Source organism: Populus euphratica, unplaced genomic scaffold, assembly GCF_000495115.2.
Source record: "Populus euphratica unplaced genomic scaffold, PopEup_1.0 scaffold157.1, whole genome shotgun sequence".
NCBI lineage: Eukaryota > Viridiplantae > Streptophyta > Magnoliopsida > Malpighiales > Salicaceae > Populus > Populus euphratica.
This window is the reverse complement of record NW_011500044.1, coordinates 429221-443928: the sequence shown is the minus strand read 5'-3', so window position 1 is coordinate 443928 and position 14708 is coordinate 429221. Positions and strand designations below refer to the sequence as shown.

The 14708-nt window shown below is 35.9% G+C and overlaps 3 protein-coding genes and 1 non-coding gene across 12 annotated transcripts in view; 1 reads left to right on the top strand and 3 right to left on the bottom strand.

The window, feature by feature from the left end:
* LOC105107397 (uncharacterized) overlaps positions 1–7316 on the bottom strand; it is a 7478-nt gene extending 162 nt beyond the window's left edge. The window contains exons 1-12 of one of the 9 annotated variants that reach the window (XR_838873.1): positions 7171–7293; positions 6988–7081; positions 5338–5683; positions 5096–5171; positions 4351–4558; positions 4104–4193; positions 2837–3188; positions 2403–2749; positions 2177–2319; positions 381–755; positions 136–284; positions 29–104 (exon numbers count right to left, since the gene is read on the bottom strand). Coding sequence is in view for 7 of the 9 variants with exons in the window: in XM_011001305.1 (XP_010999607.1) it covers positions 389–755; positions 2177–2319; positions 2403–2749; positions 2837–3188; positions 4104–4193; positions 4351–4558; positions 5096–5171; positions 5338–5683; positions 6988–7011 (1953 nt within the window). In the remaining 2 variants the exon portion in view is untranslated. Of the gene's footprint in view, positions 1–8; positions 285–380; positions 756–2176; positions 2320–2402; positions 2750–2836; positions 3189–4103; positions 4194–4350; positions 4559–5095; positions 5221–5337; positions 5684–6987; positions 7082–7170 lie in introns of those variants that run through there. The other 8 variants (XR_838872.1, XM_011001305.1, XM_011001304.1 and 5 more) reach the window with 8 other exon arrangements.
* Positions 7317–8815: 1499 nt separating this feature from the next.
* On the bottom strand, positions 8816–8888 carry TRNAR-ACG (transfer RNA arginine (anticodon ACG)). Its single transcript has one exon. It is a non-coding gene; the product is annotated as a tRNA-Arg (tRNA).
* Positions 8889–9559: 671 nt separating this feature from the next.
* On the top strand, positions 9560–10478 carry LOC105107396 (annexin-like protein RJ4). The gene is made up of 2 exons (XM_011001302.1): positions 9560–9803; positions 9900–10478. The coding sequence occupies exons 1-2, from the start codon at positions 9576–9578 to the stop codon at positions 9960–9962; spliced, it is 291 nt and encodes a 96-aa protein (XP_010999604.1). The 5' UTR covers positions 9560–9575; the 3' UTR covers positions 9963–10478.
* Positions 10479–10534: 56 nt separating this feature from the next.
* On the bottom strand, positions 10535–13107 carry ANNAT4 (annexin 4). Its single transcript, XM_011001301.1, has 6 exons — positions 13004–13107; positions 12030–12202; positions 11728–11946; positions 11410–11634; positions 11191–11265; positions 10535–11096 (listed from the first exon to the last, which is right to left on the bottom strand). Exons 1-6 carry the CDS (start codon positions 13038–13040, stop codon positions 10887–10889), a joined length of 939 nt encoding a protein of 312 aa, XP_010999603.1. The 5' UTR covers positions 13041–13107; the 3' UTR covers positions 10535–10886.
* Between the last annotated feature and the right edge of the window lie 1601 nt (positions 13108–14708).

The following is a 14708-nucleotide window of genomic DNA, read 5'->3' as shown; positions in this document are numbered from 1 at the left end:
GGGAAAGAGGCCAATGTCACTCAGAGGGTAGGCACATATAAATCTGCTAATAATTATTGGCGTATCACCCTTCCACATAATTAGCAGAAGGATAAAAGCATACACTTAAAAGTCATCATCTTGAGAATTCAGGAAGTTCTGGTGGTAGTAGATATGTAGCTATATAGACCACAATACTTTCAAATCCACAAATGCTACGTTACGCTGCCTGCCAATGACGTTGATGAATCCTCGGCAATATTGGTGTTTAATCTGTGACCCTCATTTGATGGTGATCCAATGGGCTGACAATAAAAGAAAACCTTAGCATTACCAGTAAATCGATATAATCATCACTGTAAGCATAACATACTCATCGAAGAGATAAAGGAAGGAATTACCCCTACCTTCATTCAGAGGCTTTAACCTCCCTAGCTACTTCATCTGCAGGTCCATTGTTTGATGCATCCTCCGATGTGTCTAAACAAGGATTGCTTTTACAATGACCGGCTGGCTGGAAATTGGTCAAGAGACTAGAAAGTTTAGAACCCTGTTGAGAAAAGTTCGGTTTACTTTTTGGAGAGTCAGGCAAGCTTCCCATTGACAGTTTTGCTATGCCCACTGTCTTGTGCTCACACGGGAGCTTAGTAGAAACAGGTGATTCAGGTGTCTCAGGATGTTTCCCTGCGAAATCCACTGGTCTGTGAAACAGCAAATGGGCCACAGTCCGGTCTATGGGGTTGGTATCTGTTTCCACTTCAGGCATCTTAACCATCCTGTAGCAGACCATAAAATCGAAGAGGAAAATCACTGAAAGTTTGAGTTTGCTGATGAAGACTTGAATAGCAATTTTGTGCAAACAAACTGAATGATTTAACTTGGATAGGACAAAATTTAAGAGAGAAAATTCATTGCAACTGTAAGACAACCACATAGTTGCAGACAACAAAAATTCAAGAGTTTCAGATGAAAACAGCTTATGGTTTTGGTTGGAAGTGATGCCCATTTAGACATAGAAGAGCCGATTAGCAGATTATTTGATTTCTTTAAGTTTTTTCTTGCTTGAAATGCAACATGAATCTTTAGATGATTATTAAACTAGAAAGGAAATTGAATTTTGTCTGGTTTAACCAAAACTATGCAAGTTTTCTGCATGGTTGATTCCAGTTAATTTGTACATAATCACCATCTTTGGGTGCAAAACTTTGTTTTTCTTTATTTTGTCCTTCAATAAACTTATTACAATTGTCGAACAATCTTTCCCTCTCTCTAGTAGTTAAATCTAGCAAAATTTCTCAAGTATGTTGTGCCAGTCATATAGACTTGGATATCTATGTTTAGTTTTTCCTTCTGGATTTTTCCTTTGCAATTTCTATTGTGCTTTTGCACTCAAGAGTCGGAGATCAATCAGACAATTTACATAAATCCATGTAAAGGTGTTCAGTAAATAGGAAAGCTGTGAAGGGGGTGGTGGTCTTCTTCTTCCTAGGTGCGAGCATAGGTAACACTACCAGGTGCATTGTCAGTATTCAGTAAACTCATTTACTTCCCCTTTTCATGCTGCACCTCACAAAAAATCCTAATTTTTTTTTTCCTTGAGAATACAAACAAACAATTTAATCTTCAAAAAAGAAGATGCAATGTAGTTAAGTTTAACTAGGGAGTTTGCATAAATGAGTGGCACAACATTCTTGAGAATTTTTTTTGATTTAACTACTAAAAAAAGAGAGATTGTTCAACAAGTGTAATAAGTTCAATCAACGACAAATAGAAAGGAAAATAAGATTTGCACCCAAAGATGGTGATTATGTACAACTTCCCTGGAATCAACAAATCAGAAAACACAACCAATGGGAGCAAACTACTACATATTTGTCCAGCAACGTCAAATTCAGTCAAGTTTATAATGAAATTCGACGAAAGAGGAACCTATTATGCCCTGTTTAGATTTTCTTCCACTTCTTAGAGAAATCAAGGCCTCAGTTCAATTGTTTCCATCACTATTCTCCTCAATTGTCAATAACGAAAATAGCACTTTCACTACTTATTTCTAGCATGACAATGGGAAACAAAAGAAAAAAAAAAAGGTGATGTTGTTAAAAGATCCTAATCTCGCTTTCCCATGGAGCAAAAATGTAAGAACAGGATAGATTAAATTTCAAAACAGAAGCATGAAAACTGCAATTCCTCAACCAACCTGGTTTCCTCTTTCATGGCAACTTGTTCACCCCCGCTACTATTGTTTGTACTGCTAGTATCACTACCATAATGCCTGTGCATTGCACTCTGAGCTAACCGGAACATGCTATCCCGAATACAGAGTCTAATTCTGACATCCAGCTGTTGTAAAACATTGGTTTGGAATTGTAACCGAGTTCAAATTACTCTGTCATGAAAAGAATTCACTTGTGAGTGAAGCATACCTTTGAAATCATATCTTGAAGCCTGTAGAGTATTGTGTCCTCCATTGAGTAATCATTAACTGCCAGAGAGATTGTATTGGAATCATCTTGCTCAACGGGCGAGTTTGGGTCGAATGAAGCAAGAGTACTTAGATCCTCTACTTCTAGTTCAGCTCCTTCAACATGCTGAATTTGATTTTCTTGAGAACATTTTTGATGAACAAGCTGCTGCTGCTGTTTCTGAATGGCAATCATTGCCTGAATTTGTTGCCGCCTCCTTAATTTTTCAATTTTTTCCTGAGGTGTCATTCTCTGGTTCACTGGACAGTCATCTAAGTTGATTATAGGATTTGCAATGCCTGAAGAAACTTTATAACTAGAAACTTTAGGTTAATGAATAAATAACTAGAAATTTGTTGGGAATGATGAAAATTTTTTCACAGGATTAGCATTACCTGAAGAAAATTCATAACCAGAAGCTAAAGGTTGATGCTTAAATTCCCCGGACTGAAAATGAGACAACACAGGCGTGGAATATGGATTTGTCATGCTCCCATATGCAGAAGGAGCCACAAATGGATTCGATATTTGCTGGTACTGCAACTGGTCAGGTCCCTGGAGCTGATTCTGTTGGCTGAGAATCGAAGGGGGGCAAGATTGCATAATTTGGGGTGCAAACTGATTCTTAAATTGACCGGCTTGGATTCCAGATGGAGTCCAGTTTCCATTAAAATCTTGGTACGATTTCAGTTCACCTTTTTCTTCCAATTTTTTCCGACCTTTCAATAGCTTCTTTTGCCTGTAAACCTGACAGCAAAACAATAAACATAAATAGAATAGGTCAACGATTTAACCATCTAGGCCTGCAGGGGAGAGTCGCCAGGCACAGTTAGAATTTTTATTCAGCGCATGGGTTGTAACGATAGCAGCTCTTTTACATGCCCATGTATCTGTTTTGTCAAAATTTTACTTTTAAAGAAAATAAGGTAGATTAATGTATTAACTGAACTATGCCAAGCAAACAGAATTTAGACGTCCCTGGGAAGATCAGTGAATTTTATGCTAGAAATATAAATTACTGATCAACCAGGGGAGAATATGACTACCTAAAATAAATGCCTCGAATCTTCACATATTATTTCAGTCTGCTTTGTAACAGAAAACTATGCAATGGCTTAAGTTTAGGAAAACAATATTATAGTGAATTCATGAATTTGGCAGCCTGGATAGCTTAATTAATGCATTAAAGAAGTCATGAACTAAACCATGAAATGTTTTAAGTTTAGGAAAACGGTATCATAGTGAATTCGTGAATTTGGCAGCCTGGATAGCTTAATTAAAGCATTAAAGACATGACGAACTAAACCATGAAAATCCATATTTACCTAATCTCCGTTGGCAATTCCAGAGAAGTGCTCAGTAGTCTCGGTAAGTTGATAAATAAGGTATCTTCTACGTTTCCCAGATCTAATTAGACTTCCCTGTCCCTTCAGTCAAATTTAAGACCTAAATATCAAGATTTTCCAATTTTAATTCACGTTTTTCTTGAATCATGAACACAACTCGGAGCACTCAAGAGAGCAGAGCAGGGTTCTAAGAACCCAGATTGTATTTAGTGTTTATCGAGTCTAAAAGAAATCCTGAATGCAGAAGGAAAAATTCACTAACATGCTGGTTGAGTATCAAGATTTTGAAAATATCAAAGGAAGTGAAAAACAGTACCTTATTTGTTAATTCATTTGGCAGCACCACATTTTCTGCAGTCAGCTGAGAGCTAGTTGTTGTGTTCTTTCCCACAATGGCCAAATCTGTCTGCAAAACAAAATAAAAATAACAAGCTTCTCTCAGATCCTAAATTAAGCAAGATGCATGAATAAGCAAACTCATTACTGAAAATTGATCTCTATACCTATGCCTTTAGCATACGCTTACTTTTACCTCCTTCATATTCTACATGAGCAAGAGTTACCTGTGTATTCTGCAGACCACGAGATGCAGGATCGTTCATTTTTCCATAGCCAAGGGTAAACAGCGGGTCATCTTCTTGTGCATACTCTTGTCTTGAAGCCATGGATATTGGAAAGGGCTTCACCGGACTGTTAGTTATATCTTTAGAAGAAGACCATAGGTCATCAGCATCGCCAAGATTTACATTGCCAAATATTGGGTCACCATTGCTGCAAAATCACCACTTGTGAGGATATTGAGTCAGATGGTTATCACTGGTCTCCCAAAACATGAAGATAAAATATAGGAATGCTGATGAAAAACAGGAAAGCAGGAAACCCTCCAATAATTGGACAAGCTCACCAATTCCTTAAAAACTCAGTGCTGCTATCTGACATTCTTTCTGCCATTTAAACTTGTAATTGAAGATACTGTGCTAATAAAAAATGGCTTCCTTCAGGTTCTTTTCTCAAATAACAAAATTAAGCCAAGGATCAAAAACCATAAATATTCAAGCAACTAGTCCTTCAAGCTTTTGTTATTGTTCCTTTTAGAAGACAAAACTGGTTTGGAAAAAGATTGAGATCCAAAAAGAGAAGAAACTATGTTTTTTTAGAGAGTTGGTTGCTTTTCCATCACAACACTCCTGTACTTCATTTTTTTTCTTATGAAGTGAAAATAGACTGCATAAAAATATAATGGTCATGAAACCTTTCAGACTATGTTTCATTGCAGCGCAGAAAGTAAGAATGGTAACTGTGCTTTACCTGAAAATCCGATCAAGATCATCAAAGCTTCCAATGCTAGCCCAGCCATAATCAACAAAATCACCTTGTTCTTTACCTTCATGGGGATTTTGAAAAATATCAGTGTCCTTATCAAGTTGAGTCATCTCGGCAGTAAGAAAGTTTTAGCATTAGAATGTAGAAACATGCAAGATACTATGCTATCAAAATTTCAAGCAACTCATCACCCTGTCTACATTTTTTCCTAGTAATTGAAATCTCACCACCTGCTGATGAATCAAGTTTGGTAATGTCAGTTAAACTGTTAGACATTGAAGTGCCAAAGGAATCCTGATCAGTTTCGGCAGCATTAGATAACGACAAGCTAGGCCATCGGTCGATATCGACTCCTGAGGCAGAAGTTCCTTCACTGGTGTCAAAGTTTGAACTACTCTCCAACTTTCTGCCATCAATATCAACTTTAGCCCCGGCTGCTTTCTGCGCACCAGAATTAATGGTACCAGCTTCTCCACTAGATTCTTTTTTCTTGCAATAATCTTCGCTTGCGTCTGGAAACGGCACAATATGGTCATCACTATTGTCAGTCTCACCCCATATTATGTTCGTAATCTGAAAAGATAGTGGGTAAACATCATTACAATATGTAGGATATATAACAAGAATAACACAGCACCATAAGTCAATCTCTGAAAATTTAGCAACACTACTTTTCCAATCATAATATTCTGAGTAACATACTAATTTAACAATTTATTTCCTTTCATGTGCATATGGTGTATATTTGTGAGTGTCTGAATACGGTGTGTATCATAACTCGGCCGTGAAAACCAAGGAATAATGAAATATCTCGAACCCCTAATAAAACCATCACAGGCCATCATAATACTAGGCATAATTTCCAAATGACAGAACCTTCACCAAGGTATCCAACAACATCAAAATCATCATTGAAAACAATCTTCATTTAGAATGGCATAATCACAAACTATTTATGATGAGCTTTAAGAGGGAGGATGTCACATTGCACCTCATCAACTGATCCACCAATATTTTTGCATTTTCCATCCGCTCCAAGCTATTTTATCAGGAAAAGGGTGGGAAGCGCCTTCAAAGAGAGCTTCTTCTGAACTTCTATATATATGAGTCAGCGCAGATGGAATCACCAACCACTATGCTGAGTTTCTCTAATCATCCCAAGCTCTATCTCTCCCGCATCCTAACTTCATCTGCTTCCCACGCCCTACATCTGCTCAACTCTTCCTCAGTTCCCCAGCGAAATAAGATTTTTTCCTCCAGCCCCTTCCCCACACATTTCCCACCACCTTCATAGCAATACAGCGCATTGATATCAACTCCCAAGTTCAAACACTAACGAAAATCTAATAGTTTGCCACTAAGACCTTCTCCGTATTATTTCTCCACTCTGTCAGTGCGCATCATTCAAACAATACTCACATATCCTCCCTCCTCATAGCCTTTCACTTTTTTGTAAATCCCATTCCATAACCACTCCTTTGCCCTCAACTAAACCAATATCTCTCGTCACCTTTAATACAAACTCCATCCAATTTCCAAATGAATCACATCACTTTTGCCTTCAAACACTTGGGAAATTCCCTTCAAAACTTCAATCCATTCAATGAAATAACCGCACAAGTCACACTTGTCAATTCAACACAGCTCTCCCCATAAACAGTCCCCCAACATGACCATACTCTAGAAATAAACCACTACCCCAATTACATACAGATCATTTGTTTCCACAAACTAGTCCTCAAAACTTCAAAATAGCCATTTTAAACAAGAACAGAGAAATCCAAAAGCAACCCACATGCTCAATTCACAGTATTAACTACATATTTCAAAAAAGAAAATTGAGAAAAAGGGAAAGAAAAAAAAACTGGGTTAGTTACCTCTTCGTCGTTCCAATCAAACATATCTAAAGAAACCAGAACAGATCACATATCATCTCTTGTAATATCTCACACATCGCCAATCCTTCAAAACCTTGAAAAAACAAAAACGAAACATTAACTTACGTGATCATAAAAAGCATCATCCCCCTCTTAACTACCCAAGAAAACCAAAAACATTATATGCAAAACAAGAAACAGGAATCCTAACACGTGTCGAAGGAGTAAATTTACAGAGTTCTCCAGAGACTGAAACAGGAGGAGGAAAGAAAAAAGGGAAAGGCCACAAAGGATTCTCCATTTCACGTGAGTCTCACGTGTGTTTGAATGGCTAGTTGAGTGACACGTGTGTTCAGACAGTATCTAAATTTGTGGTTATGAGTTAAGGATAGATCTATTACTTGAACGTGATTGGGTAAAGCGTTGCGAGTTTGATTTGAATCTCATTTGGATGAATTTCATATGAATTTAGCAAAATTTGGTGGGAGGGTCTTAAATTATGTGGCCGTGGTTGCTTTGAGGGTTGTGGGTCGGCTTGTAGGGACCATATTGACCAAGTAGTGGTTTTTGTGGTAGCCATGTTTTTTGGTATAAAAAATTATGATGTTTAAGAGAGTGGATTATTTATTAATAAAAAAAAAGGATTATTTATTAATTTGGTAATGATTTGACGATTAGGGTTTAAAGGAGAGGATGAGGTCGTTGACTTTTGGACGACACATATTCATGTGATTTGGCATGATTTGCATTTCATTATTATATTTGAGAATGTTCCACATAATACAAACTTATTAATAGTTATAAACTTGAATTTGACTAGTTTTTTGTTGAAAAAAAAATAATTTGATTGATTTAATAAAAAACTTGGGATAATATTGTAATTTGATTTTTCAAGTTTATTCTAGTTAACACCTAACTTTTAATTTGTTAATTTAAAAAAAAATATCATTAAAGCAATGATATGGACCGACCATCTAAATTTGTACTCCGAACAATGCTTTAAATTGGAGTTTTACAATAATCTAAAAAACTTCACTCAAATATATATACATTAGACTGATGCAACATGTGTGTCTTTTAGAACATTTAGAAAAAAAATAGTTATGATTGATGTACAAATTATGTAAGAATATTTTTATTATTTTAGAGAAAAAAATCTAAAAAATGGATTGAAGATCAAGGAGGTAGGTATTAAAATCAAGGTAGTTTGTTCTTAAAAAAAAAAAAAACTTTATGAATTCTAACTTGAGATCAATACTTTTTAAAACTATTTTTTTTTCTCTCTTGAAAACTAAAAGAGAATGTTGATAAATAATATTTTGGGCACAAAATAGATCTTTTAACTAGACAAAGATATATATATATATATATATAGTTAGGGAGAATTGAATTAATATGATACATTAGTTGATCTTTAAAATGCAATTTCATGATAGTGAAATGAGTTTGCTTTTCACTATCAAATTATATAAAAGAAAATAAAAGAAAATAATTTTTTTAGAAGCAACAATTCAAGTGTGAATAGTTCATTTAAATTTTGATAAAAATAAAATTATTATACCTAAAGCTACCCAAGTATAATTTAAACTACAGAAAAAAAATATAATTCTTGAAAAGAAAGATTTTTCACTATTCCTCCGAGCATAGTTCGATAGATGTATTCTATGAAAACGATTTGTCTTCAAAGGCTAGTGAAGTTTTAAGAAACTGGGCTCAGGCCCATTAACATTTTACAGATTTCTTTTCCTTGTTACTGGGCCTCCGCATGAAACTGGGCAGGGCACAACAGAAGGTAAAAAAAAAAAATGAAAAAAAAGAAAAGAAAAGTCGACTCCACTGGGGATCGAACCCAGAATCTCTGGTTCCGTAGACCAGCGCCTTATCCATTGGGCCATGGAGTCCTTCGGGTCCACGGTTCCTATATGTATTTAATGAAATAATAGAAGCAATCAACTTCACATTTCAAAACTGTCTACAGAAAATCTTGGATGGGTTTGTTATAGTTCTATGTGTATGCTTTACATTAAAAATAGATTATAAATTACAGTTTTTTATAATCAAAATTTTAAATATAGATTTTAATAGAACTCATGCAAAACTGTAATATGTATTAATTAAATAAATATTTTTAAAATTATCTAAGCATGATTGACACTTTCATTCGATGAATTTTTGCTAAAAATATGAGAGATAATTTAATTGATTATTCCAGATTTACCGAAGCAAATTGAAAAGCTAACATCAAAACGGAAGGAAAAAACAAATTATTTTTGCTGTTCCATTCACATCTTTCCATATATCCAATTTCTTAGAATTTGTCTTGTATTTGAACTAGTTATCTAGTAAATGTGGCCATCAGGAAGTCTGGCGATTACCATGTAATTGTTGAAATTGCCTGTGTCCTATCTCCAGAGGAACTCTTGGCTGTGAAGAGGGCTTGCAAGGCTCGCTACAAGCATTCCTTGGAAGAAGATCTTGCAGCCCAGACCACTGGTGATATCCGGAAGGCATGTACAATCATTAATATACTATTGATTAAACAGTTCAGAATTTCCCATCACTTACATAATGTGCTAACATGATTTGTTATGATCATTTTGCTGCTCTTGGTTGAATTGGTGACAGCATTTAGGTATGAAGGTGATGAGATTAATGCAAGGTTGGCTAATTCAGAAGCTGATATTATTCATGATGCAATCAAAGTCAAGGAATTTAATCATGAAGAAGTCATTAGGATCCTGACCACCAGGAGCAAAGCACAGCTCACGGAAACTTTCAACCGCTACGGAGATGACCATGGCAGTTCCATCACGAAGGTACAGAACAAAAAGTCAGTATATAGCTTGTACAAATAAACTGCTTCTACTTGCCAAGGTAATTGTTTACAGTTGCAAGTTGCTTTTGGTTTTCAGGCCTTACTAGATGAGCCTGCTGAAGAGTTCAAAGCAGATCTCCGGACTGCTATTCGATGTTAGATTCTTTATAGACTGTCACTATAATTTCGGTGACGAAATATCAATGAACTAATAATACCTTGTAGCTTTCAGCTATAGATTTTGCGCAATGCCATCAGAAAGTTTGGAACTGATGAGGAAGCACTGACTCGTGTGATTGTCACGAGGGCAGAGAAGGACTTGAGTGATATCAAGGAACTATAATAAAAGAGAAACAGTGTGCCCCTTGATCAGGCAGTTGCCAAGGACACTTCTGGGGATTTCAAGGCTTTCCTCTTATCTCTGCTAGGAAAGGAGGATTAAATTTCGTTCTTCTGTTAGGATTTCCTAGTTTTCAGTCACAATTCAATAATGATTTGAGTAGAACTTTCTTTCAGTGAGACTTTGGTTTCTATGGTCATGATTTTGAGTTCCTACCTGGTTTGGCATTGTGTAATCCTATGTTATGTTCTCTGCAATCTGAGTGACTGAGCGATGAAAGACTTCGGAAAATACCTTCTGCTTTTCAAGCACTATCTGCAGTTAATTAAAACTACTATGCTATCTGCAAATGAAAGGTTGCTGAAGATGAAAATTTAAACATTTTTTCTGAAGAATCAAATTCCCAAATATCTTTCTTAGAAGAGAAACAAGAAACTATCAATTTCTATCAAAGAAGAATGCTCAAAGTTACAACATGTGGTATCTCCCTGCCATCCTCACCATTTCACTGTCTCTCTCAATTGCTAAATAGAACCACATACATTGTAGTGTCACAAGAAAAAAACTGAGGGTGATACCATGAGAGGAAAGAATTTCCATTTATTAAGGCATCACCTTATGCTAAAACAACTCATAAATGCAGAAGATAACATACGATGAAACAAAGATCAAAAGAGAAGATGAACATTAAAGCCAGACTTCAACACTGAATCAAGATCCAAATAACAATATCCGTCTTTTCAATCAATTATCTCTTGTTATCAGGGTAACCAAGAAATCCCTGTAGTTCCCATTTGCTTTTTCTTCAATTTTCTTGGATAGAGAAACTCCAAACAAGTTCATGTATTCTTCTTTAATCTCCTTCATATCCACATCTGCTCGGGTCACAATTACTCGAGTCAGACCCTTTTTACTGTTCTTGTGTGCATCACTGCTCATTGCCTCATCCAAAACCTAAAGAAATGAAAAATTTATAAGCAATGCATAAGAATGTGCACAATATGCTGTACATTGACCGGCAGTCTGGTTGTGGCTTGATCTTAATTACCTTGCTGAAATATGCATGAGGGGTGCATAAACATTCAACTGTCTCTTTCAAGATCAAGTCAGAAGCATCAAGATCCTGAACAAAGCATGAAAGCAACCAAATTACTTTGAATTCCTTTCATCTAACTTTCAGAAGATCCCTCAAAACTATATAGTTAGTCCCATTTCTGTTTCTAAAGCCTGTTACACTTACAAATAGGCACTGAGTTGCTTGTCATACCTCATGAATACTGTTTCCCGAAACCTCCTTGTAGTGTTTGTACACTACTTTGAGATGAGCCTTGCTTCTTGTTGATAGTATTCTGATCACCTCTTCATCCTCAATGGGGTTCTTCTTGTTACCATTCTTAATAGCATTAGCAAGTATTTTAGCTTCAGATTTTGCAGCGTCTTCCTTAACCTTTGGGCCTTCATACCTATAGGCACTTACAAGTGCTACCAAAAGCTGTTCACAGCTCATAAAAAAATCATCAGAATAATATTCATTTCATACCGAATGCTTATCTCTATCAAGTCCTATGCAAACACTGGCATGTACCTTGCGCTCACTGCCATGGATGTGGGTGGCAACATCTTCTTCAATGGATTGATCAAAGAGAGAATGGTAAGCTTTTCTAGCTCCTAACAGCTCTTCTGATGATCTTGTACAAGCAATCTCTCCAATCACACCATAAGATTGTGGACCCTTCTTTAATGCCTCCTTTACCAAACGAGCATCTCTTTCCCAAGGATGCATAGCCCAAAGTACCAAAGCATTCTAGAAAATCACACAAAAGAGTCACAAATCTTGTTGTCCTGTAACTTCTATAAGGAAAGGAGAGCAAAGTTATGAAGAAGTACCTTAAATCGCACGAATTCATGCTTAAGAAGTCTGACACAGTGATCATTCCAACGTTCAAAAGATCGTTCATCCTCTATGAAAAGTTGGGGAGTTTTTTTTCTGAATAATGTTCTATGTTCAGGATGTGATTTTCCCAGATTTTCTATTAATGACTTCTCGTCAACTCCAAGTCCTGTTTTAAGAAAATAATAAACATGACCTTATTCAGTCTATTCTAATTAACAAAAAGGAAGTATACTGAAATTAGCTGACAAAAGCATAGATGTTAGACAACCTCGGGGATTGATCCAGAAAAAAAAGCTTGGATCATTCCTAATGCATTTAACTGGTTTGTCACTGAGGTGGTTTGTTCAGGTCAATTGGGTTTTTAATTTTCAAGTTCAACTTGGAAAACGGCCCGAGTATGACAAAACCCGTCAGACGAATTTAATAACCATGACTAAAAAATTAGGGTGCATCATGTGGGTAAAAGAGTTAAGGAAAAAGAGGAGGGAGTGAAAAACAAAACACTTACGAATGTTCTTCAAGTCCATTATAATATATTAAAATGAGAGAAAGTGCTCAGAAATAGGGTAATGTAGCAACCAGGTCAGGTGCTGGTGAGCCCTGATGCTGTCAGTTTGAAGCAATAAAGATATTCCATTGCTTATATATATATATATATATATATATAGAAGAAGTGTAGAACTACTAGCATTATAAACTAAGAATAACTAGATAACAGTTTTACAGCAGAATGCTTCCACCAAAAGCGATTTTGACGACAGAAAATGTGAAAACAGGAAGCATTCTGGGCTGAAAACTTTGATGACGCGATCATGAACCAACATGTAAGCAATCAGGTTGCAAGATGAGTTTTATAAATGGCTTATAAGCCATGGAAACAAGGTTTTAGGCAACGAATTTGGATGTTCTCCTATTGGTTTATGAAGGAAAACTCGAGCTGAAAGAGATGAAAAGAATGAGAAAGAACCTGTGAAAGCCTTGGCAAGAGCTTCCAAATTAGCCATCTCTTACGATTTCTATGTGTCTTGGATGGAGTGGGACAACAAGGAGAAACACATCACCTGCATTTATATCGCTCTGAGAGGCTATTTTTGTCAATGAACTAGAATAAGGGCTTCTTGGGAACTTAAACCCTTTATTAAAGAACAATTAATGGGAAGTAATATAAAATAAATTAAATAATTATGAAGGTAAAACGACATTTAAGTCCCTAATTAGTGATTTGAAAGACTCGTTAATTAATAATAAAACTCCTTCAGTATTCTTCAAAGGTTTTGAAAGCTAATAACAATGTTTAGTTAGAGCTAAAATCCAATAAAGGCCTGAATTAATTATTTTTATATAGGGAGTTATAAACAATTAATACAGCATAAATAAAATATTCAATCCGTGATGCTTTGTTTTCTTTTGCAAGGAAGTCCTTGTATTTTTGCACAAATCTTTGTTCAACCCAATTCTTTTTGCAATTTATAGTTTTCAGTGCACAGTTTCTGATTTTGCACACGCAGCCCGCTCCAACAACCATCTTTTTATATAGATTTATGAGTTGAAATGACCAAAATAGATACCTGCTTCTTCAAATAATGCGAGCAGCAAGGTTATTTTATTTTGCCATGTTCACAGTCAAGATTTCTAGAGACTAATCCGAATTTCAAGATTACTCTAAAGATTCATACCACATGATCTTCCCATATCTTAAGATTCCCATTATTTATACCTAATCCGAATTTTAAAGAATTCTAGTTTGCCCTAATATTGAGTTAGAGTTTCTTTTTCAAGGCTAACAAAAAGCTGTGCAGGCCATCATTGTTGAGTTTCAAGCAACTGCTCCTGCTTCATTTTCTCTCTAATGTCATGGCATTCATCAAATCATTTCTGCATGCCAGAAACTTCATGGCTCTGACTGCGCCTGCCTTCTTTTTATAATCCTCACATGTAACAGGCACGCAAATTCTTATTTCCTACTGATGACATGCAATGCCTTATCCATAACATCCTTCTCTTCTTAAATCTACTTCAATTCTGTTGAAGAAGCGACGAATTAAAGTAGGTTCCATAGAGTGCATGGTGTGAACATTTTTATATATCAGATATATATCAATCATCGCTACAGCTAAGCATGGCGCCGCACATGAGTTGTTCGATATTTGACAGCAATTAATACAAGAACCCCACACGCACACAGCTCTCTGTGTCTTATCGAAGGAGAAGCCATCTTGTTGATGTTTTCTCTGCATGGATATGCCTAATTGATGGGAGCTGTTGGTTGTCCGTCGGGTGAAAGAAATCATATATTAATGCTTTGTGCCCTAGAAATGGCCATGAGCATGATCATATGTGGGATATTGTCCTTGATTATAGAGACTTTCAAATCCTCAAATGGTGGGAAAAAATATACTAAACATGTTAGTCATGTGGCTTGTATCTTTGAACCTATCAGTAACAATAATAATTTAAGAAAAGCTCTGATCTCGCCTGTTTACCGCCATGATCATGAGATTTTATTTCACATTTGTAAGCCAAGAAACTAGGATTATTTTTTTTTCCTGGGAATTTAATATGTTGTCAAATCACATGAAAACATCGTAGGGACATCCTATAGGTGTAAGTAAGGGTTTTAATGAAAAAATAGGGCTGAGAAATTAAACACAAGAAAGCAGAATTTGTGTGTT

What these genes read in the sequence shown, in the direction of transcription:
- LOC105107396 (XM_011001302.1), top strand. Translation starts at nt 9,576, where the DNA reads ATGATCATTTTGCTGCTCTTGGTTGAATTGGTGACAGCATTTAGGTAT. An exon ending in ATGGCAGTTCCATCACGAAG is followed by an intron (nt 9,804 to 9,899) that starts GTACAGAACAAA and finishes TTTGGTTTTCAG; the next exon opens with GCCTTACTAGATGAGCCTGC.
- ANNAT4 (XM_011001301.1), bottom strand. Translation starts at nt 13,040, where the DNA reads ATGGCTAATTTGGAAGCTCTTGCCAAGGCTTTCACAG. An exon ending in TCTTGCCAAGGCTTTCACAG is followed by an intron (nt 12,203 to 13,003) that starts GTTCTTTCTCAT and finishes TTCTTAAAACAG; the next exon opens with GACTTGGAGTTGACGAGAAG. An exon ending in ATGAATTCGTGCGATTTAAG is followed by an intron (nt 11,947 to 12,029) that starts GTACTTCTTCAT and finishes GTGATTTTCTAG; the next exon opens with AATGCTTTGGTACTTTGGGC.